At 44.0% G+C, this 23,602-nt stretch overlaps 1 protein-coding gene across 1 annotated transcript; it reads left to right on the top strand.

Moving 5' to 3' along the window:
• Nucleotides 1-14,181: 14,181 nt before the first annotated feature.
• Nucleotides 14,182-22,628, top strand: LOC115147415 (platelet-derived growth factor subunit A). Its single transcript, XM_029689653.1, has 6 exons — nt 14,182-14,937; nt 15,350-15,446; nt 17,048-17,158; nt 17,653-17,840; nt 21,228-21,354; nt 21,960-22,628. Exons 1-6 carry the CDS (start codon nt 14,872-14,874, stop codon nt 21,968-21,970), a joined length of 600 nt encoding a protein of 199 aa, XP_029545513.1. The 5' UTR covers nt 14,182-14,871; the 3' UTR covers nt 21,971-22,628.
• The last annotated feature ends 974 nt before the right edge of the window (nt 22,629-23,602 follow it).

The raw sequence follows: 23,602 nt of genomic DNA, 5'->3' as shown, positions 1-23,602 counted from the left end.
AATTATTCACAGCCTTCTCTTTCTCATACAGTTTGATTACTTATCCATGTTGTAGATTGCAGTACTTTATTCCTCTCGTTGCCACAGATTTCCAAACATAATGATCAACCCATATTCTGCTGTAAGAACATAAATGGATGTGTGGTTGGGTAGATTGAAGTATTCTTGAGGTATTATATTGTCAATAATGCTGCTATAGTTCTTGCACTCTCACACACACAGGAACACACGCAGGTCAGGTACTGATATCAATCACACATAGGTAGGCCAACAGTATGTAAACTAACTTCAAATAACAGAATATCAGTCTACTTTTGAAATGCTATCGCCATAGCAATGACTCATGTTTTCCATGGGATTTTCTGCTGCCCCTAAAATGTGTGTGTGCCCTCCATAATCTAAATAGGAAGGCCTGGTAATGGGCAGCTGGTCACACAGCTGGTCACAAATGTTGGTATAGTGTGGGTAGTGTACACACACACACACACACTGGCATTGCGTGCGTAGTGGGTACACACAGAGTGACTTACGCACAGTAGCATTTGCTCAGGGGGATATTTCACTGCTTCTGTATCAGATAATGGGATGTAGTCCTGCATTGAGAAAGGGACAGAAAAAGGCCTACAATTGAAGAGAGAGTGATGGAGAGAGCGAAATAGAAAGAGAGAGATAAAGAGAGAGATGGGGAGATAAATAGAAAGAGAGAGAAATATAAAGAGAGAGATGGAGAGAAAATACAATGAGAGAAATAGAAAGAGAGAGATGGAGAGAGAGAAATATAAAGAGAGAGATGGAGAGAGAGAAATATAAAGAGAGAGATGGAGAGAAAATACAATGAGAGAGAGAGAAAGAGAGAAATAGAAAGAGAGAGAAATATAAAGAGAGAGATGGAGAGAAAATACAATGAGAGAGAGAGAAATAGAAAGAGAGATGAGAGAGATAAATACAATGAGAGAGAGAGAAATAGAAAGAGAGAGAAATAGAAAGAGAGAGATGAGAGAGATAAATACAATGAGAGATGTAGATAAATATGCGAGAGATCAATTCAAAGAGAGAGAAATGGAGAGAGATAAAAACAATGCGAGAGAGAGATGGAGAGAGATAAATGCAAGGATATAAAGATAAGCAAATATGTCTCTTAATCCTCGGGCCAAACAGAGTTTAGTTACTGCTTAGTTACTGTAGACTACATTAGCACGCTAACTTCCTGATCTGCTCTGATACTGATACTGGAGATCACAGAACAGCAGCTACTGTGGGACAGTGGCTATGTTTCCTTTCCTCTCCCCTTCTCCTGAAGTGTGTGCGCTTATACTCCCTGTCATGATTTTAAAAATGGACTGGTGTAAGGAAACTCACTCTAGCCATGCTTGCACCTTTCCAATGCTTTTAAATGCATTGGGGGAGTGATCGAAAGCACACCTCTGGGTGAAGGGTAAAGAATCACAACTCAGCTTCTGGGTGCAATGGCAGACTCCTCGTGTCCTCGCTCCTCGTCTCCTCAAAACAGCACAGGAAAGCGTGGAGAGTGTTGGAAGACAAGACCCTAGGTCCCTTCTTCTCCAATCCTTGATTGTTCCTACTGAAGTGAGGAAAGTGGAACATGAGGAATTTGAGACTTACTGACAGCAGTTGTTTTGTATCTCTCTCACACACAAGAGGTAGAAGTCACACTCTCTCCTTTGTCTTGAGTTATTACCCTCGTCTTAGTATTATACATGTGGTGAAACAGACATATTTGTAAATCAACATGATTTCAGAGTGAAACATTTATGTTCGATAAGAGTTTGAAATGTCAGTGTTTATAACATTTAAAATTCTGTCAGTGAGATCTTCAAGTGTTTGATAAAGGAGAAGGAGAAAACCCCCAAATGAAAAGCCTTACTAAGCAGAATCCTGAGAGCGATTATGGGAACAAGTTGGGTGTGTGTGTGTGTGTGTGTGTGTGTGTGTGTGTGTGTGTGTGTGTGTGTGTGTGTGTGTGTGTGTGCTGCCCCTTAAGCCCAAAGTAAAAAGCATGGAACACTGCCTGAATTCTGACCATGTAGGCCTTAGAACATAAGCCAGCCAATCAGCGCTCCTTTCTCCTTGATACATCACCTAGGGGAACAGATGTAGCCCAGGAAATGAAGAGGATTGGCATCATGGGTATTCGCACACAAACATTTACTCTCTAGTAAATCTTGAAGACGCACACACACAAGACGTCACACACAACATACTGACTTAATGTCCTGTGTTGTGACATGAAATATACAAGATGACAATGTTGAGACAGTCTCTCCTTATTTCCAATCTCTATACTGTCCGTGCTTCTATATCATCACTTATAGGGGGCGCAGTATGTGTGTTGAACGCATGATGGAGCCCAGAAACAGGATTTGATCTGTTATCTGGGTAACACTGTCCGCAGTCTCCAGTGGGAAACTACAGCTGAAGTCAGAAGTTTACATACACCTTAGCCAAATACATTTATACTCAGTTTTTCACCATTTCTGACATTTCATCCTAGTAAAAATTCCCTGTCTTAGGTCAGTTAGGATCACCACTTTATTTTAAGAATGTGATATGTCAGAATAATAGTAGAGAGAATGATTTATTTCAGCTTTTATTTCTTTCATCACATTCAATTAGTATTTGGTAGCATTACCTTTTTATTGTTTAACTTGGGTCAAACGTTTCGGGTAGCCTTCCACAAGCTTCCCACAATAAGTTGGGTGAATTTTGGCCCATTCCTCCTCACAGAGCTGGTGTACTGAGTCAGGTTTGTAGGCCTCCTTGCTCGCACGCACTTTTTCAGTTCTGCCCACAAATTTTCTATGGGATTGAGGTCAGGGCTTTGTGATGGTCACTCCAATACCTTGACTTTGTTGTCCTTAAGCCATTTTGCCACAGCTTTGGAAGTATGCTTGGGGTCAATGTCCAGTTGGAAGACCCATTTGCGACCAAGCTTTAACTTCCTGACTGATGTCTTGAGATGCTCCAATATATTCATACAATTTTCCATCCTCATGACGCCAACTATTTTGTGAAGTGCACCAGTCCCTCCTGCAGCAAAGCACCCCCACAACATGATGCTGCCACCCCCGTGCTTCACGGTTGGGATGGTGTTCTTTGGCTTGCAAGCCTCCCCCTTTTCCTCCAAACATAACGATGGTCATTATGGCCAAACAGTTCTATTTTGTTTCATCAGACCAGAGAACATTTCTCCAAAAAGTACGATCTTTGTCCCCATGTGCAGTTGGAAACCATAGTCTGGCTTTTTTATGGTGGTTTTGGAGCAGTGGCTTCTTCCTTGCTGAGCGGCCTTTCAGGTCATGTCGATATAGGACTCGTTTTACTGTGGATATAGATACTTTTGTACCTATTTCCTCCAGCATCTTCACAAGGTCCTTTGCTGTTGTTCTGGGATTGATTTGCACTTTTCACCCCAAAGTACATTCATCCTGATGGTATGACTGCTGCGTGGTCCCATGGTGTTTATACTTGCATACTATTGTTTGTACAGATGAACGTGGTACCTTCAGGCATTTGGAAATTTGTCCCAAGGATGAACCATACTTGTGGAGGTCTACAATTTGTTTCTGAGATCTTGGCTGATTTCTTTAGATTTTCCCATGATGCCAAGCAAAGAGGCACTGAGTTTGAAGGTAGACCTTGAAATACATCCAATTGTACACCTCCAATTGACTCAAATGATGTCAATTAGCCTATCAGAAGCTTCTAAAGCCATGACATCATTTTCTGGATTTTTCCAAGCTGTTTAAAGGCACAGTCGATTTAGTGTATGTACATTTCTGACCCACTGGAATTGTGATACAGTGAATTATAAGTGAAATAATCTGTCTGTAAACAATTGTTGGAAAAATGACTTGTGTCATGCACAAAGTAGATGTCCTAACTGACTTGCCAAAACTATAGTTTGTTAAGAAGAAATTTGTGGAGTGGTTGAAAAATGAGTTTTAATGACTCCAACCAGAGTGTATGTTAACTTCTGACTTCAACTGTACATTAAGACAAGGGAAGAGCCTCAGTCAGAGCTAGGCTGCGTATTAAATGGCATACCTATTTCCTACATAGTGCACTACTTTTGACCAGAGCCCTGTGGACCCTGGGCAAAAGTAGTTCAATATAGGGAACAGAGTGCCATTTGGGAAGCAACCGTAGAGTCCACTCGATCCTCTTGTTTTCATTTCTGACTGTTGATTAATGTGGAAAGAGAAGATGTGAGATGAACACTGACGCCCATGGCAGGTGCAGTGTGTGTGTATGAGAGAGAGGGTTGCCTGGGACCGACCGGGGCTGACACTGAGGGAGGGGGACTGTGGGAAAAGAACCCTGGGAGCCTGACGCCCAGTCATAATAACACAGTGAGGAAACAGTAATGCAAGCTCATACAGGGAGAACCAAGGCCACAGTATGTGTGTGTGAGAGAGAGATGGGAAGCATAGAACTGGAGCAGAGTTTTTAAGAAGATTAGTGTTATATCAGCTGGAATGGTATATGTTTTATTGTGCTAAGCCTGCTACTGTTTAGACATTACGCTACTACTACAGCCTTTCATCCTGCTACTGTTTAGACTATACTATACTACTACTGCCTTTCATCCTGCAGCTGTTTAGACTATACTATACTACTACAGCCTTTCATCCTGCTACTGTTTAGACTATACTATACTACTACTGCCTTTCATCCTGCTACTGTTTAGACTATACTATACTACTACTGCCTTTCATCCTGCTACTGTTTAGACTATACTATACTACTACTGCCTTTCATCCTGCTACTGTTTAGACTATACTATACTACTACTGCCTTTCATCCTGCTACTGTTTAGACTATACTATACTACTACTGCCTTTCATACTGCAGCTGTTTAGACTATACTATACTACTACTGCCTTTCATCCTGCTACTGTTTAGACTATACTATACTACTACTGCCTTTCATACTGCAGCTGTTTAGACTATACTATACTACTATTGCCTTTCATCCTGCTACTGTTTATACACTACTACTATAGCCTTTAATCCTGCTAATGTTTAGACATTACGCTAGTACTGCTGCCTTTCATCCTGCTACTGTTTAGATATTACTATGCTACTGCAGCTTTTTAACTTGCTACTGTTTAGACATTATTATAATACTACAGCCTTTCATCCTGCTACTGTTTAGACTAAACTATACTACTACTGCCTTTCATACTGCAGCTGTTTAGACTATAATATACTAAAACTGCCTTTCATCCTGCTACTGTTTAGATATTACTATACTACTGGAGCATTTCATCCTGCTACTGTTTAGACTATACTACTACTGCCTTTCATTCTGCTGCTGTTTAGACTATACTACTACAGCCTTTCAGCTTGCTACTCATTAGATATTACTATACCACCACAGCCTTGCAGCCTGCTACTGTTTAGATATTACTATGAGCTCCCCAGGGGTGCGTGCTCAGTCCCCTCCTGTACTCCCTGTTCACCCACGACTGCATGGCCAGGCACGACTCCAACACCATCCTTAAGTTTGCTGACGACACAACAGTGGTAGGCCTGATCACCGACAACGACGAGACAGCCTATAGGGAGGAGGTCAGAGACCTGGCCGAGTGGTGCCAGAATAACAACCTATCCCTCAACGTAACCAAGACTAAGGAGATGGTTGTGGACTACAGGAAAAGGAGCACCGAGCACGTCCCCATTCTCATCGACGGGGCTGTAGTGGAGCAGGTTGAGAGCTTCAAATTCCTTGGTGTCCACATCAACAACAAACTAGAATGGTCCAAACACACCAAGACTGTCGTGAAGAGGGCACGACAAAGCCTATTCCCCCTCAGGAAACTAAAATGTGGCATGGGTCCTGAGATCCTCAAAAGGTTCTACAGCTGCAACATCGAGAGCATCCTGACCGGTTGCATCACTGCCTGGTACGGCAATTGCTCGGCCTCCTACCACAAGGCACTTCAGAGGGTAGTGCGTACGGCCCAGTACATCACTGGAGCTAAGTGGCCTGCCATCCAGGACCTCTACACCAGGCGGTGTCAGAGGAAGGCCCTGAAAATTGTCAAAGACCCCAGGGACGCCAGTCATAGACTGTTCTCTCTACTACCGCACGGCAAGCGGTACCGGAGTACCAAGTCTAGGACAAAAAGGCTTCTCAACAGTTTTTACCCCCAAGCCATAAGACTCCTGAACAGGTAACCAAATGGTTACCCGGACTATTTTCATTGTGTGCCCCCCCCCAACCCCTCTTTTACGCTGCTGCTACTCTCTGTTCATCATATATGCATAGTCACTTTAACTATACATTCATGTACATACTACCTCAACCAGTGCTCCCGCACATTGGCTAACCGGGCTATCTGCATTGTGTCCCACCACCCGCCAACCCCTCTTTTTACGCTACTGCTACTCTCTGTTCATCATATATGCAATGTCACTTTAACCATATCTACATGTACACACTACCTCAATCAGCCTGACTAACCGGTGTCTGTATATAGCCTTGCTACTCTTATTTTCAAATGTCTTTTTACTGTTGTTTTATTTCTTTACTTACCTACACACACACACACACACACACACACATACCTTTTTTCCGCACTATTGGTTAGAGCCTGTAAGTAAGCATTTCACTGTAAGGTCTACACCTGTTGTATTCGGCACACGTGACAAATAAACTTTGATTTGATTTGAGGTAAGCTAGTTGAGAACAAGTTCTCATTTACAACTGCAACCTGGCCAAGATAAAGCAAAGCAGTGCGACACAAACAACAACACAGAGTCGCACATGGAATAAACAAACATACAGTCAATAACACAATAGGAAAAAAAGTAAGTCTATATACAGTGTGTGCAATTTGGGTAGGTGGCTGTTTGTGTTCCACTCGAGATAAGCTTGACTTTGCCAATGTCAAGGCCATAACACACTTGTCTTGAGTTTTATCTTAGTGTATGAGTGTTCTGACTCAGGGGAGGCTGGTGGGAGGAACTATAGGACGGGCTCATTGTAGTGGTTGGAATAAAATCAATTGGAATGGTACCAAACACATCAAACACAACATGTTTGACTCCGTTCCATGAATTCCATTCCAACCATTACAATGAGCCCGTCCTCCTAATGAGCCCGTCCTCCACCAGCCTCCTCTGTATGACTAATTCCACACACACTACCTATCTGCAGTTCATCAATTATAGTCAACATCTCAAGGTAAACCTTTAATCATAGGTTAGTGACATCAGATGTTTTAATATTGCACATAAAGGACTAATTAACTCCCGCGCATCCAAGTTAGAGAAAAACACATGCCAACATCATTTTGTAATTACCCTAAAGGTACAAATTAAGTTATTTTAAATCAATTGACTTCACTCATACTGCACTGTCTACGTGTGCGATTCCTCTAAACACACTCGATTTATCCTTTTCTTTGATAAAGCCAAGTAACATCATGCCAAACAAACACACTTGATGGTCAAGCTGTGCCAGGCAGATGAACAGATTCAACATAACATCATAGTGAAGGAGAACTCTGTTGGCATCTAGTGCTTTTCTCTTCTGTCATCATTATCATCCACTCTCATTCAAGTTCACTTTCTGTCTCGCTTAGACTTGTACAGTCTGTATAGTCTCAGTAGTGTGTGTGTGTGTCTTATTCATAACTTTTAATGAGTTCTCAGAAGAGATACTATGCATAAATGCGGCATTGGAAAAATACGATGCTGCCAGGTTTCAAGTCCCAACACATGGCTGTTTCTGGTTCTCTGTTTTCCACCTTCACCTGCTAGACAGTTGGCCTGTGTACAGCAATAATAACTGTCTCATTAACACAGACACACAAACACACACAAGCATGTACACACGCACATCCTTAAACACCTGCCATGACAGAGTTTGCTACCCTGAGTGCCTTGTTTGATCCTACATTAAAGGTGTAAATGTGTCTGCCTGCCTGCCTGCCTGCCTGCCTGCCTGCCTGCCTGCCTGCCTGCCTGCCTGCCTGCCTGCCTGCCTGGCTGGCTGCCTGGCTGGCTGGCTGGCTGGCTGGGACAGACAGACAGACAGACAGACAGACAGACAGACAGACAGACCCCTCTCCTTTATGGACCAATCATCACATGTTCCATAGGTATCCCTCACCTTTCCATTGGACAGTACCAGCTGTGTAACTCCACTACAAGCGTGTTGGAGTAGTATGGTAAACCGTTGGCAAGGTTGGTTGACAGGTCATTGTTTTGTCATGACAATCTGTGAAAGCCAGCTCTTCTGTTTGTAACCATGTTGTCTTGAACACACACACACTTTCTCTTTCTCTCTTGCTCTCTCTTTCTGCTGCATTAACAAGATTAAGAGAGGACAATTAGCAAACCACTCACAACCACTTGTATCACTCTGGGAAAGAACGACAGAAATCTCCCTCTCTCCTCTTCCAAAAGAAGGGATTTCCTCTGGTCTTAAGTTGTGAAGTAAAGGCTTTAAGTGTCTGATCTGATGTGCTAATGTTGGCCCCAGTAACAATGGTCTAGTGTATAGAGGGAGTTTATTTTGGGGGTCTGGTTAATGGGGGGAAGTGGAAGGTATTGTTCCGTGGTGTGTGTGTGTGTGTATGTGTGTGTGTGTGTGTGTGTGTGTGTGTGTGTGTGTGTGTGTGTGTGTGTGTGTGTGTGTGTGTGTGTGTGTGTGTGTGTGTGTGAGTGTGAGTGCGTGTGTGCGTATCAGACTAAGGTCTTTTGTGTCTGTGTTTCAAATAGCACCCTATTCCCTACATAGTGCAGTACTTTTGATCAGAGCCCTATCAAACGTAGTGTACTATATAGGGAATAGAGTGCAATTTGGCAAGCAGCCTGTGTCAAGGTCCGGACACACTGGTAGAGAGGTGACATCATTGTCACTAGTTGCTGCCCAGATACAGAGGCTTGAAGGAGGAAGCATCGTACTATCGCCAATAGATTTGTGGATGTGTGTGCGTCCGTGCAAGCAGGCATTTGTGTGTGTGTGTGTTGGTGGGGTTTACTTACACACACCGATTAATCAATTCAAAACAGAATGATCTCTCTCATAGCCTCTCAGTTAGACTAAAAGAAAGGCTCTGGAAAAACAGAGACAGCAACTCTCATCGAAGCCAACAATGTAAAGGACGACATGACTGTTTAATCCAAATGTTCCAATGTTTTTCACACTTTGTAATCATATTCCAAAACAGCTGCCAGCTGTAAGCAACTGCATCATACGATGTGTGTGTGTGTGTGTGTGTGTGTGTGTGTGTGTGTGTGTGTGTGTGTGTGTGTGTGTGTGTGTGTGTGTGTGTGTGTGGTGTGTGTGTGTGTGTGTGTGTGTGTGTGTGTGTGTGTGTGTGTGTGTGTGTGTGTGTGTGTGTGTTTTACATAAACTCAACCTCAGCCCCAGCTGTGTACAGTCATGGCAGTCGTCAACCTGACTACATCAGTAATGGAAAAGGGAGTGACTAGTTAGTATCAAAATAGGGGGACAGGAAGAGGAAGAGGGATTCAGAGGTAGGTCAGCCTTGGTGCTGCAGCTGGTTGATTTGAGAGGCATTGTGAGGGTGTGAGAAAAGGACAGTGAGACAGAGACAGAGCAATAGAGACAGGGAAAGAGAGACAGAGACAGAAACAGAGAGATGGAGACAGGGAAAGAGAGACAGAGTGAGACGAAAGAGACAGAAACAGAGAGATAGAGACAGGGAAAGAGAGAGAGTGAGACAAAGGCAGAGAGAGAGAGAGAGACAGAGCGATAGAGACAGGGAAAGAGAGACAGAGTGAGACGAAGGCAGAGAGAGAGAGACAGAGACAGAGAAAGATCTGTGAATAATCTGTGAATCAAGAAGCACCCAGGACCAGGTTCAGTGACATGCTGGTATATAGACCCTTAGATGTGGCCAAAGGAGGTTTACACATAGAGAAATAAAGTAGAGTGTTCTAGTCATGTCCCAAATGGCACCCTGCTCCCAATACAGTGCACTACTTTTGACCAGGCCCCATAGAGCTCTGGTCAAAAGTAGTTCACTATAGTAGGGAATGGGGTTCCATTTTGGATGCACATTGGATCTTTGTCTTAACCATCTGAAAACAAAGAGCAGATTATCGAAGAAGAGGAAACGCGTACACAAGAGAAGTAGGCTCTCCTCAGATATGATGATGAGATTATATAGCAACAGCTGTGGCTCTACTGTTTAACTTACATCTGAAATGTTTTGTCTTAGCAGGACTGATAAGGAATATGACATTCCATCTTTTAGTGCATTCTTCTGTTTTGATGCTTATGTGATACTCAAACAGGCAATGCATGAAATCTCATCTCCACAGGAAAGACACAATAATCTTCTTCCGACCTATTGCTTAGGATGCTGCTTCAGATGTGGGTAAAAGCGTATGGTGCGAGAGCATATTTCCATGCATGTGTGTGACTTTTTGGTAGCAGCATTTCCCAAATTCAAAGAGAATCCACCAAACCTCTCTCAAGCCTATACTTAAACAGATGGGGCCATTGCACTAACTAACCATACAGGTAAACCAAACACTAGCATATTCAAGATGTTATCCAGGATAAATCTTCTGTTGGCCGCTTCCCAAACATTCATGCGTCACACAATAGTTTTTGGGAGGTGGCCAACCATGGGATTACCCCGGGTTTAATGGTTGAAATTGTGAAATCCATTCTGACTGACTTTTTTGGTATGTGTTATGTGAATGTGTAGAGGGGAAACTAAAATCAGACCTGGATTAAAATACTATCTAAAATCATTTAAAATACTTTATCTGGGATTGATTGAGCTTGACTGTCACTACGGAACCAATAGAATAGTCACAAAAATGCAATCGTCGCCGATCCAGCACTCCAGGCAAACTACAGATGTAGGATCTTAATTTGATTTTAATTTGATCACTCTTTTGTTGCTGAGAAATGCAAACGTGTAGTGTATTCAAGGTTTAAAAATGCTTCATCATTTCCACTTTAGGGTCAGACTTGGGTTTGCCCCAACAAAGAAGTATCAAACCCTACAAAAAATGTCCATTAATTATAATCCACATTTCCTGCTGTTGCAGAATTATTTTAGCAAACTGTCTCAAATTAAAATCCTATATCTGTAGAGCAAATGTTAAAAGTATTTGAAAAGATTTCAAATAGAAATCAATCCCAGGTCTGACACATATGGAGGGTTTTTTCATTATGCACTATGCATAGGGTTTTGAATAGAATTAGGTATTAGGTACTTTTATCCACACCCTGCTTGTAAAACTCTCATCCCTCCACAGATAAAATTTAACTAGCAACTGGATTCAATCCCTATCGTGAAAGTATCATTGTAAATCTGCGTACATTTTTAAAAGTAATTTACAATTGAGCCGATATATGCAGTGTTTACCGTGAATGCAGTCTCCGCGGACACTGGAACATTGCCTGTAAATTTAAATGGAGCTATAACGCAGATTTTCCACGATACTTCTGCGATACGGATTGAATCCAGACCTATTTCTCCCTCTCTTTTCTCTCTCATGCACATTCCCTCTCTGTGTCTCTCCATATCTCAATTTGTCTCTGTTTCTCTCTCCTTTCTCTATTTTACGGTGTCTATCCTGTTGTCTGGGTCTAAACTTTTGGGAAACTTCTAGCCTCTCTGTCGGCATGACAACATGCATGCTACTGCCCCTACCATAGCAGGAGTCATGTCCCACTTCTATCCCACAGAGGAAGTAAGAGAGAAGAGAGAGAGGGATACAGAGAGGTTAAGGGTCCAGATCATTGCCTTTTGGCATCACTCTCTCCGGGACCAAGGATGTCACAGTGGAATGTTCTGGATCGGTTCAGTTCTAACCCAGTTGTTTCCCTAATTCGGACCCCTGTGCTGTGAGTGCATGCGTGCGTGCGTGCGTGTGTGTGTGTGTGTGTGTGTGTGTGTGTGTGTGTGTGTGTGTGTGTGTGTGTGTGTGTGTGTGTGTGTGTGTGTGTGTGTGTGTGTGTGTGTGTGTGTGTGGTGTGTGTGTGTGTGTGTGCGTGCGTATGTACACGTGCACTTGCATGTGTGTCTGGCGCCTTGCAGGAGTTCAGTACACCAGACCAGAGCAGCCCAAAGCAAAGCCCTTCAGGGTTGATGGAGGGAGAGACAGAGTCACTGAGTCTCTGTCTGGCTAAATAGGTCTTAATTGGCAACAAAACTTGTTTCTCTTCCTCCTTCCTTCCTCATTTGTCCCTCCTCCTTGGCCCCTTTACCCCTTCATTCTTCTTCCTCCTCTCCCCATCTCCTTCACCTCCTTTTCCTTAATGTTCACCTCTCCCTCCTCCTCATCACCACTACTATAGGCTGTCAATGTCTGCATGTGTAGCTAGAATGGTGGCTGCTCTAGTGTTGAGAGAGAGAGAGAGAGAGACTGGGTCCAGTGGGCACAAAGTTCCTAACTATCTCAGCTCTGACACCGTGTCTGGTCACAAGGCACATAGTCAATGTGTGTGTAGGTCCGTGTGAACACGTCTGTTTTGTATGAAGTGTTGTTTTTAGCTCCAGCACACCGTGTCCCCCCTACCTCTGATCCCTCCATCCCTTTCACTCTCTCACTCCTTTATCGTGGAGGTCAGTTGTGTCTACGGTCTGGCCACTTATTAATGAAGTTAATTAAACACCAATTAAAAACAGACACACTCAGCCATCTGTGGCTGACCTGGAGGGGAGGGAGAGGGGTGGAGGAAGGAATGGAGGGGGGGGTGGCGGGAGGGGAGGAGGTGTGAACAGATGGAAGGAGGGAGGGTTGGAGGTGGTGGAGGTGCGAGGGGGCTGGAGAAGGAGGGAAATGAAGGAAGGGTGTAAGAGGGGGAAGAGAGGGAAGAGAGAGAGGTGGAAGAGAGGGAAGAGAGAGAGGGGGAAGAGAGGGAAGAGAGAGGTGGAAGAGAGGGAAGAGAGAGAGGTGGAAGAGAGGGAAGAGAGAGAGGTGGAAGAGAGGGAAGAGAGAGGTGGAAGAGAGGGAAGAGAGAGAGGGGGAAGAGAGGGAAGAGAGAGGGGGAAGAGAGGGAAGAGAGAGGGGGAAGAGAGGGAAGAGAGAGAGGGGGAAGAGAGGGAAGAGAGAGAGGTGGAAGAGAGGGAAGAGAGAGAGGTGGAAGAGAGGGAAGAGAGAGAGGTGGAAGAGAGGGAAGAGAGAGAGGTGGAAGAGAGGGAAGAGAGAGGTGGAAGAGAGGGAAGAGAGAGAGGTGGAAAGCCTCCAGGGACTTTATAGGTTCTAAACACCCTAAACTACTCAACCATGGGTTTGTACTTTGTTATAAATTAGCTCAGTCCCTTAAAATGTAATGACTAGTGCTTTAGAAGGGATCCAATGTCAATGTGTTAACTAGTAACCTGCCATTGTGTGGTAAAAAAACCAGGGCATTTAGGGACAGTTACAGGATATGATGTTTATAGAGAACATCAACATCCTCATCACCTTCATCATCACTGTCATCGTCATCACCAGCATCATTATCATCCTCACCAGCATCATTATCATCGTCACCGCTATCACCATCAAAATCAAATCAAATCAAATGTTGTTTGTCACATGCGTCGAATACAACAGGTGTAGACCTTACAGTGAAATGCTTACTTACGAGCCCTTAACCAACAATGCAGTTTTAAGAAAATCCCTAAAAAAGTAAGCGATAAGAATAACAATTAATTAAAGAGCAACAGTAAATAACAATAGCGGGGCTATATACAGGGGGTAACGGTACAGAGTCATGTGTCAATGTGCGGGGGCACCGGTTAGTTGAGGTATTTGAGGTAATTATGTACATGTAGGTAGAGTTATTAAAGTGGCTATGCATAGATAATAACAGAGAGTAGCAGCAGAAATGCAAAATGTCTGGGTAGCCATTTGATTAGCTGTTCAGGAGTCTTATGGCTTGGGGGTACCATCATCAAGAACATCAAGCACACCATCATCATCACCACTATCATCACCATCACCACCATCATCATCACTATAATTGCATTGATCTGCAACGCACCTGAATTTGACCAATGATGCATGAAAGTCGTCTGTTGCATTGAATGGACTGATGTGAGCGCGCCCACAGTCAAAAGCCAATGGTCTCCTTTATAGCCGATCTATCCATCTGTAGTTACAACGTGACCGCGCCCCGCCAGCCGCCAGCAGCGCAGTAGCTATATCATATGACTCAAAGCGTTCCGACTTCATTCACCACGGAGATCACAGTCTACAGCAGACCCGCTTTGAAGGGATCTAATAGGCTACAAAAACCGTTTGAGAAGAACAACCGGGACATGCGGACGGCTTGACATTATTTTTGACCTATTCTCCATTTGCTGATGTAAACAGGACATAACGTTTATATTTTTGGAAGTCTCCCATAAATGTATGGATAGTGAAATATTATATTCTCAGAGAATTGTATGAACATGCATAAAGGATTAAAACACTCATGTGTCACAACGAGACGTCTTCACTTCAAGTGGATTAGAGCCTAATCGACAAAATGATTACATTTCTCAATTCTGGAAGTTCTTATAAGCATAGATAGCTCTTGTCTCAGGTGCCGTAACTCCGACCCATCTCCTGCTCCTGTGTTTCTTCTGTGGCCAAAAGCGGAGTAGGAAACCCAACTGACTTCAATAAACGTCAGTCTTAAATGTAAACCTAAATGAACACCCAATAAAGTCACACTGTTAGCCTCGCCATGTTGCCTATAACAGCCAAATAATTCGGACTACCGGCTGTAGAGTCGTGGAGGTAGCGGTTCCACCCGAGGGATGGTACTGGATTCCCGTGGTTTGGGAGCGACGCCTCAGCTCCTGGATCTGGAACGGTGTTGGTGGAACTACTGGAACTTTCTCTCGTTCTGGAGCCCAAAGGACCCGAAGGGAGATGAGAGCCGCTTTTCTGAGCTTCCTCCTCGCCTGCTTATTGTGCCCGTTACGCACCGCCGCTGAGGTAAAGGACTTTTATACGAGTTTTGGTTTGTACGCTATGTAGGGGCCAATTCTGTTCAAATTGTGCCGTTTTTAGTGCAACGCTTACTTCGTTGGCAGGTGCATTGTTCGTTCGTTCATGCCCCACTTATGCATAATTATGCCCAAAACTCCAGAGTAGCGTTGCTGTAACTCCATCCAAGAAGTACATGACAATAGGGGGAATCTACGGCTTCTCAGCAACAAGCGCAAACTAAGTGTGCATTATACCACCCCCTTAATTGTGCACATATTTGTGCTTAAAACGCTTCTTCAGCGCTACATAGTCGCGCTCATACCACTTATATAGCCGCGCTATCCATTACGGTACAATAACGTCTGTGTAGGTAATAAAGTGCTGTTATTTTAATTTCAATGTTTTCCTTTTCTTGTAGGAGGCCCCGCTCCCCCGGGAGCTGTTGGAGCGGCTGTCCCGCAGTGAGATCCGCAGCATCAGCGACCTCCAGCGGCTCTTGGAGCTAGACCTGGATGGTAGGCCTAAAGCCTGTTAAATCAGTCTTCATTCAATAGCTTTATTACACAGCCTAGGGCTAGGCTTCAGTAAAGGCACTGAGCTGAGCTCAACACAACATGCCAGAAGTAGCCTACAAGGTTTTGGATAGAACCAAAACGGGTTCTATTGCTTGCTTCATATATGGCACCCCTAAATGTTCTATATAGAACCCTCTTATAGGGTTGGTTGATCAGAACCCCATGGGTTCTTATTCACTGACCCAACATTTGTTCTATATGGAACCTTAAGGGGTGCCATATATGAAGCAAGCATAGAACACCTTTTGGTTCTATCCAGAACCTTTTTTTCTAAGTGTGTACCCTTTGAAGGTAGGAGGAGAGAGGTGTAAAGAGGTGCTATGGCTGTGTCTTGTTTGTGATAGGCTGTTAGCCTGTGGGCAACTTGGACAGGTTTGTCTGCCACATAAGAGATGTTGAATTAGACGAGTTACTTCCTGCAGCTTAGAGGGAAAGAGTGGATGAATCTCCATTGGATGTTTCCCCGGCCGTGAGCACGCCCCTCTCGGGCGGGAACTAAAAGGCGTCTCACCAGCTTCTGGGAGTTGTCTCTGTCCCGCTGCTCGCGGCACTAGGGCGGACAGCCACCATGAACCTGGTGACTGCTGCTTGTGTCAAAACTTTTGATCTGTTTTACACTTTTTATTCCACGTGAAATTAACTTTAGGAAAACTGAACACATAACTGGAGTCTGGTCGAATAAGGGGGAAGGTGTGGACAAGGGCTTGAAACATAGCCTAATGAAACGTTTAAAGCCATTCATTGTTAGGCTACTTAGTAAGCTCACTCCATCCTGCATTCTTAAGTTCTTATCATTTTTTCATCATTTTTCATTTGGTCTTGATTACACCCCACCATTCATTCTGGCATTATTGAAATGCAAATAGGCCTGTCTGCTACTCAGCTGTCTCCTCGGTGCTGGGGGTCAAGTGGCTGTAGGCTTTATGCTGCTGTCATACTGTCCATTATTTGTGGAGCAGCAGTGTTAGGCTGAATGACACACACACACACACACACACACACACACACTGAGGGCTGAATGGCTGCTGTGTTGGTATGTATAATTCATGGTGAAATTCCTGAGTGTCAGGAGGAAGGAGCGAGGAGGCTTTGTGTTGGTCAAGACATACAGCAAGCACTTAAGTTCCTGCACGTAAGTGCAGTCACACACACACACACACACACACACACACACACACACACACAATCACACACACGCCCTCTACAGTCTACACTCTCTGTGGGGTCAGTATTTGGGTAGCAAAAATATATACTTTGAGAGAGAGACCCCAAACAGGTCAATATGGAGCTGAAAGGACAAACAAGGTGATTTTGACGTGAAAGGTTCTTTACACCCGACTAACAACCAGAGCTGTTTGATTGGATAGCAGAAGGCTTATGGTTGTCATGGTGACAATAAGGGATTGTTCATTTACAGAGGGGACACAGTTATTTTGAGCTTTTCTGAGTTCAAGCTTCTCTCTCCATTCAGTGTTGCTCTGCTTCTGAATGGCCCAGCTAGTGTAGGGATAACATGAGATTGAATTTGTTGTGGTCAACAGAGAATGAGGTGATAGGGGAGAACAAACAGAGGGACCACAACAAGGCCTTCCCCCACAGCTACTCACAGCTGGAGAGCTCTCAGACACACTCCAGGCGCAAGAGGAGCATCGGTAAGTGTGTGTGTGTCTTTGTAGTTGTGTTCATGCATACCTGTGGAATTTGTGTGTGTGAGAGAGAGAGAGAGAGAGAGAGAGAGAGAGAGAGAGAGAGAGAGAGAGGAGAGAGAGAGAGAGAGAGAGAGAGAGAGAGGAGAGAGAGAGAGAGAGAGAGAGAGAGAGAGAGAGAGAGAGAGAGAGAGAGAGAGAGAGAGAGAGAGAGAGAGAGAGAGAGAGAGAGAGTGAGAGAGAGAGAAAGAACGTGTGTGTCTGTTTGAGTATTTGCCTCTTTCCGTCTATATCCCATCTACTGTATGTCTACGTGTGTGTCTCTGTGTGTCTCTGTGTGTGTCTCTCTCTCTCTCTCTGTGTGTGTTCGTGTGTGTGTCTCTCTCTCTCTGTGTGTGTGTGTGTGTCTCTGTGTTTGTGTGTAAGTATACACCAACACTACCTTCTCTCTATGCTGTCATGTTTCACCTTTAACCTCTCCCCCTCCCCTTTGACCCCAGAGGAGGCGTTACCCGCGGTGTGTAAGACTCGTACGGTGATCTACGAGATCCCTCGGAGCCAGGTGGATTCCACCTCCGCTAACTTCATCATCTGGCCTCCCTGTGTAGAGGTGAAGAGATGTACCGGATGCTGCAACACCAGCAACATGCACTGCCTGCCCTCCCGCAAGCACCACCGCACTGTCAAGGTAGGAGAGAGCCACACGTTCTCTGAACACACACAAACACAGGCACACACACACACACACACACACACACACACACACACACACACACACACACACTTGCAGCAGCTCAACCATTCAACCCCTTTCTACTAGTCCAGCTTCCCTTAGCTAGGTCTGCCTGGCTAGGTGTGTGTGTGTGTGTGTGTGTGTGTGTGTGTGTGTGTGTGTGTGTGTGTGTGTGTGTGTGTGTGTGTGTGTGTGTGTGTGTGTGTGTGTGTGTGTGTACAGTAGAATAATAGTGAAGACATCTAAACTGAAATAACACATATGGAATCATGTAGTAACCGAAAAAGTGTTAAACAAATCAAAATATATTAATATGAGATTCTTCAAAGTAGCCACCCTTTGCCTTGATGACAGCTTTGCTCACTCTTGGCATTCTCTCAACCAGCTTCACCAGGAAGATAGTAAAGAAAAACACTTGAATGAGTAGGTGTGTCCAAACTTTTGTCTGGTACTGTATATGTGTGTGTGTGTGTGTGTGTGTGTGTGTGTGTGTGTGTGTGTGTGTGTGTGTGTGTGTGTGTGTGTGTGTGTGTGTGTGTGTGTGTGTGCCAGGCCAGGAGACTCCCTTGCGACCACAGGAACATAATCATTTGTATTTTATCTCTGCCAGGGCTGGCACATAACAGCAAGTAAACCCTGCCATCTAAAACCCACACACACTGCCAACTGGAAGCTCTGCTCAGTGTGTGTGTGTGTGAGAGAGAGAGAGAGGATGGAGAGAGAGAAAAAGGAGTGAGACGGTGTGTGTGTGTGTTCATGCGCTAAGGATTTCCAGCCAGTTTACCATGGTCTGAGCCGAGGAGGATAGTGGGTGTGTTGATGATCTCAGTGCTTCAGTGTATTCACTACGGGGGTTATTTTGTTTTCCCCACTCCCTGTTTTCCTCTGAGTGAATGGCTCCTCAGTCCTCTGTCTATTAAAAGACTAAAGATGCTGTCTGTCTGGCTTAGCTGTTCCTTGTATGTTTGTGTGTGTGTGTCTGTTTGGCTTAGCTGTTCCTTGTATGTTTGTGTGTGTGTGTCTGTTTGGCTTTGCTGTTCCTTGTATGTTTGTGTGTGTGTGTGTCTGTTTGGCTTAGCTGTTCCTTGTATGTTTGTGTGTGTGTGTGTGTCTGTCTGGCTTAGCTGTTCCTTGTATGTTTGTGTGTGTGTGTGTCTGTTTGGCTTAGCTGTTCCTCAGACTGTTCACACAGAGGAAGAAGCTGTTATTTCTGGGTGCTGAGGTAGTCCCTTCTTGTTTAGGTAAATGCTATTATGTTTAGTTCCTAATGAATACAATCTGAGCTGAACTGAACTGTTTAGGTAAAAGTTCTTCTGTTTAGTTCCTAATGAATACAATCTGAACTGAACTGATCTGGCTGAGGCAGCACTATCTGCTGTAGACCTCAGATAGAGATCATATGCAGAAATAGAGGGTCAAAGGTCATAGAGTCATCCCTGCAAATAAGAGCCGTAACTATTGGAGGGAATCTAACTGTTCTTAAATGTACAGAAAGAGAGTGAGAAAGAGAGAAGCAGTGTTTTTGAAGGGGTGAGGGATGGTCGGATAGAGAGAGCAGAGGGATGAGAGGAATGGACAGATGAGAGAAGGGAGGGATAGAGAGAGCAGAGGGATGAGAGGAATGGACAGATGAGGAGAGAAGGGAGGGATAGAGAGAGCAGAGGGATGAGAGGAATGGACAGATGAGGAGAGAAGGGAGGGATAGAGAGAGCAGAGGGATGAGAGGAATGGACAGATGAGAAGGGAGGGTGCAGATTTGATCCCCTTTTGATACTCAATATAAGATGAAAGGGTCTCTCTCTCTCATTCTTTTTCCTTTTCTTCATTCATTCTTTCATTCTTTCTTTCTTTCTCTTTGTCTTTGACAGAGAGGAAATCAAAAGATAAGTCTCCCGTATATCCTGAGATTCAACTACAGAGACAGGACTATGGAGAGGAAACACACACACACGTACACACGTATGCACACACACACATGCACGCGCACACACTTTCACACGCTGCGTGACATCCGGGAGAAGCCTTCGAGGGTGTGTGAATGTGTGTGTGCACATGCATGCTAGCTTGCCCGTCTCTGCTCTTCCAGAAACCATTCACCAGTACCAGAACAGCGGACCGTTGTTTTTCAATGGCTCATACTGGTCTTGACTCTGTGTATTAATCTCCCATGGTTTCTCTGTGTCCACTGTCTGTTTCCCTCCATTCCAGTTTCCACTGGTGGGACAGAGACAAAGGTTCCATTGTTATGTCTGACTTTATGATGACTTTCTGGGGAAATAACAGCTAGAAGGTCATAATCATATTAATATGACCTGGTTTATGACCTGGTTTACTGAGAACCCAAACACACCTCGTGTTACACACCTTTGAGTTGACTCGTGTTTTATTCTCTGTATTTCATTTGCCAGGAAGGAAACTGAGAAACTCCCTCAGGCTGCATCTCAATAGCCTACAATGGGTTCTTCTCCATGTCTCCTCCCTTTCACATACAGATGTAGGATCTTCATTTGAGCCAGTTTGCTACAGCAGGAAAATAATCAGTCAGCAACAGGAAATGTGAATTATTATGTGGATTATAATTAATTAACATTTTATGTAGTAGTTGATACATTTTTTCGTAAGGAAAAATCAAGCCTGACATTTTAAAGTGGAAATTACAAACTTTAGAAGCCTTTTAAAATTCTCAGCAACAAAAGAGTGATCAAATTCAGAGCCTACATCTGTACACTGCCCTGTAAGCACAGGGAAAGTAAGTAGCATGGCATCTGTCCAGTTGTTTCCTATCAGTGCAGAATCAGATGAAGGAAATTACACAAGGAGAAAAAGCCTTAATTACAACATGGAGAGGGAGCGTCTCCAGTCCATACTATTGAGATGCCTTACCTCACCTGAACCTCTGTACCAATAACAGTGTTACTGTCTCTGCTGTGCTCTTCTGGTTCATGTTGTAACATAGCAGCACCTTTCTGTGTGTGTGTGTGTGTGTGTGTGTGTGTGTGTGTGTGTGTGTGTGTGTGTGTGTGTGTGTGTGTGTGTGTGTGTGTGTGTGTTGTCTTTGTGTATGTTCAGACTTGAAAGAGAATAGAGGCCTGTACAATCAGTCCTGAAGCTCAAGCAGGCTTGGCTTTTTGAGAGAGCACTAATGTGTGTGTGCTTGCTAATGTGTGTGTGCTTGCTTACTTGCTTACGTGTGTGTGTGTGTTAGTGTACGAGGGGTGTGTGTGTGTCAGGTTTGGTATCCTTCCATTACCTCGAAAAGAGGAGATTCTCCAGAACTCATTCTGATCTCCCTCCCTCCCTCCCTCCCTCCCTCCCTCCCTCCCTCCCTCCCTCCCTCTCCAGGTGGCTAAGGTGGAGTATGTGAGGAGGCGTCCTAAACTAAAGGAGGTGCTGGTGCGGCTGGAGGAGCACCTTGAGTGTATATGTACCTCCAAACGACACATCAAGGAACTCTACGAGATAGACAATGGTAAATATCTTACTATACTCTACTGCATACAGCGTGTGCTTCAGCTCCTGTCTGAGAGTGTCTCTCTACACTGATATAAACTGAGAACAGTTGAGGAATTTAAATGATTCTCCCTCAGGGTATTCCACTTTTCAATCCCCTTTTTTCTTTATAGATCCCCCTCTTCCCCCTCCTCCCCCTTCATTCACAGGACCCAGTAGGACCAAGGGTAAAGGGAGGAAACGTAAAAAGCTCAAAAACCTCAAAGAATTTCTCATACGTTTCTCGGGCATGTGGAAAAACATGAGTGTTTATTAGTGTCATTACGGTAGGCATTAGCACTACAGCCAATCAATGATCTGGGTTTAAACGCCAAATCATTTGAATCGCCAATCAGTGACCAGTATCAATCGAACAGGAAGAGGGGGGTGAAATTAGGAAGTGGTTTTAATTGGTGACTGGTGCCTTGGCTGATTACATTGGGTATGGAGGTTGTATTTGGTGGTGAAAGATGGGGTGCTAAAGATTCATTGTTTTAAGTGGTGAACATTTGACATTGGGGGGAGGACTTCTATTGTCTGATTGGCTAAGCTAACGTTTGGCACCTATTTCTCTTCTCCCATCAGGCGTAAGGTGAAGAAAGATGGACGGAAGACAGAAGAGTGAAAGAGAGGAAGAGGGAAGAGAACATCTTTTCAACAGAAACGTTCATGTTTCTCAGACTGAGATATGAGCAGCCACGTTGTGCGGGATGGCAACAAGAGAAGTGGGCAGAGGACAGAGAACGTCAAAATAACATCAAAATATTGCCAGGATCGTGAATGATGTTTCTGGAAGATGCAAATAAGAACTTTGGTATTAGGAGTGGGTGTGGCTTCGATTTGATGATTGACAGGTGTCAAATAACATGACTATGCCAACTGGGAGAAGAAGAGAGGTAGATGATTGGATACTGGAGGACTATGGGAGTTACAGTCTTTATATAAAGGACTTCTGACTACAAGACTACTCCCATCATTTTGGATTACAAGCGGTTTGGAATCCTCCCAATCATTTCAGATGCTTCTGGATTTTTCCATCGGATTCCGGGGACAGTGACTGGGATTATGTTTTGTACTCTCCTTCTGGAACGGAAGGAAGTCACCTACATGATGTATATCCTCTTATTTTTGTAACCCTGCTTTTCTATTACTGACTGACTTCTTGATTCGTTTCTGGTATGTTATTCACATAAAGGAAGGTTTAAAACAACTGCTATCAGTTACAAGTTACTAATAAAGTATTTATAATGTCAATATGTTACAATGTCTTTAGTTTTTGCCTGTCAGTCGAGGGAGGGAGGGAGGGAGGGAGGGAGGGAGGGAGGGGGGGAGGGAGGGGGGGAGGGAGGGAGGGAGGGAGAGACGAATAACCCCTTTAGGCAGATATTAATTAACATGAACTTTATTGAGAGAGGGAGAAAACCTAGTACATCTTAAGGGGTCACCTCTTATGACTCATACTGAGACACTTTGAACATGAAACCCCTGTGAACTAGTAACTGAGAATATCTCTGCTCTCGCTCATACATACCTTCAATACGGAGAGGAAGGAGGTCGATATCAAGACCAGCACACTGCTAATGCCAAAGCAACTCTCAGGTTATAGAGCAGGGCCTGTATTCTAAAGCGTCTCAGAGTAAGAGTGCTGATCTCGGATCAGGTTCCACCTGTTCATTGTAATCTTATTCATTATGATCTAACAGGCTACACTGATCCTAGATCAGCAATCTTTTCTGAGACACTTTGTCAATACAGGCCCAGGTAACGGTTTTACTAAGAACACTTAATATATGAATAAGATAATGTTATTATTGTACTGTCTCAGTAAGGGATAAGATACTGTGTTTAGGAAAATAGTAAAATGTCAATGTTGTTGAAAATGATATTCTATTCCGGTATTATTATCCTGTAACCTTTCAAAGAAACCCAGAAGCTGTCTTAGTTTCAACATATAAATCACTTCAAAGTTCTCACAGAAAGGAAATAACTTTGATAATACAGTATTCGTGTAAAACGTGCAGTTGTTACATCTTAATCAGTGATACCTTAGTTGAAATGGTAATATGGCATCTCTTTAGTTCCCACAATCCACCAGTGTTATAAGATGCCATGGACGGACAGTACCGGCTCCATTGGTTTAGCAAGACTTTTATTTAGTGAATAAACCAGTGAAATAGAGGTAGGATTGTGTGCCTTTGGGGTTTCTCAAAATAATATTTACCCTCTCT

Source organism: Salmo trutta, chromosome 14 (genome assembly GCF_901001165.1).
Source record: "Salmo trutta chromosome 14, fSalTru1.1, whole genome shotgun sequence".
In the NCBI taxonomy this organism is placed as follows: Eukaryota; Metazoa; Chordata; class Actinopteri; order Salmoniformes; family Salmonidae; genus Salmo; species Salmo trutta.
Note: the sequence above shows the minus strand (reverse complement) of the source record. Positions and strands in the feature narration are given on the sequence as shown.

Bases quoted from the DNA above. Each gene is read 5' to 3' on its own strand.
- LOC115147415 (XM_029689653.1), top strand. From the start codon at position 14,872: ATGAGAGCCGCTTTTCTGAGCTTCCTCCTCGCCTGCTTATTGTGCCCG. The intron at 14,938-15,349 runs GTAAAGGACTTT...CTTTTCTTGTAG, and splicing joins CGTTACGCACCGCCGCTGAG to GAGGCCCCGCTCCCCCGGGA. The intron at 17,841-21,227 runs GTAGGAGAGAGC...CTCCCTCTCCAG, and splicing joins AGCACCACCGCACTGTCAAG to GTGGCTAAGGTGGAGTATGT.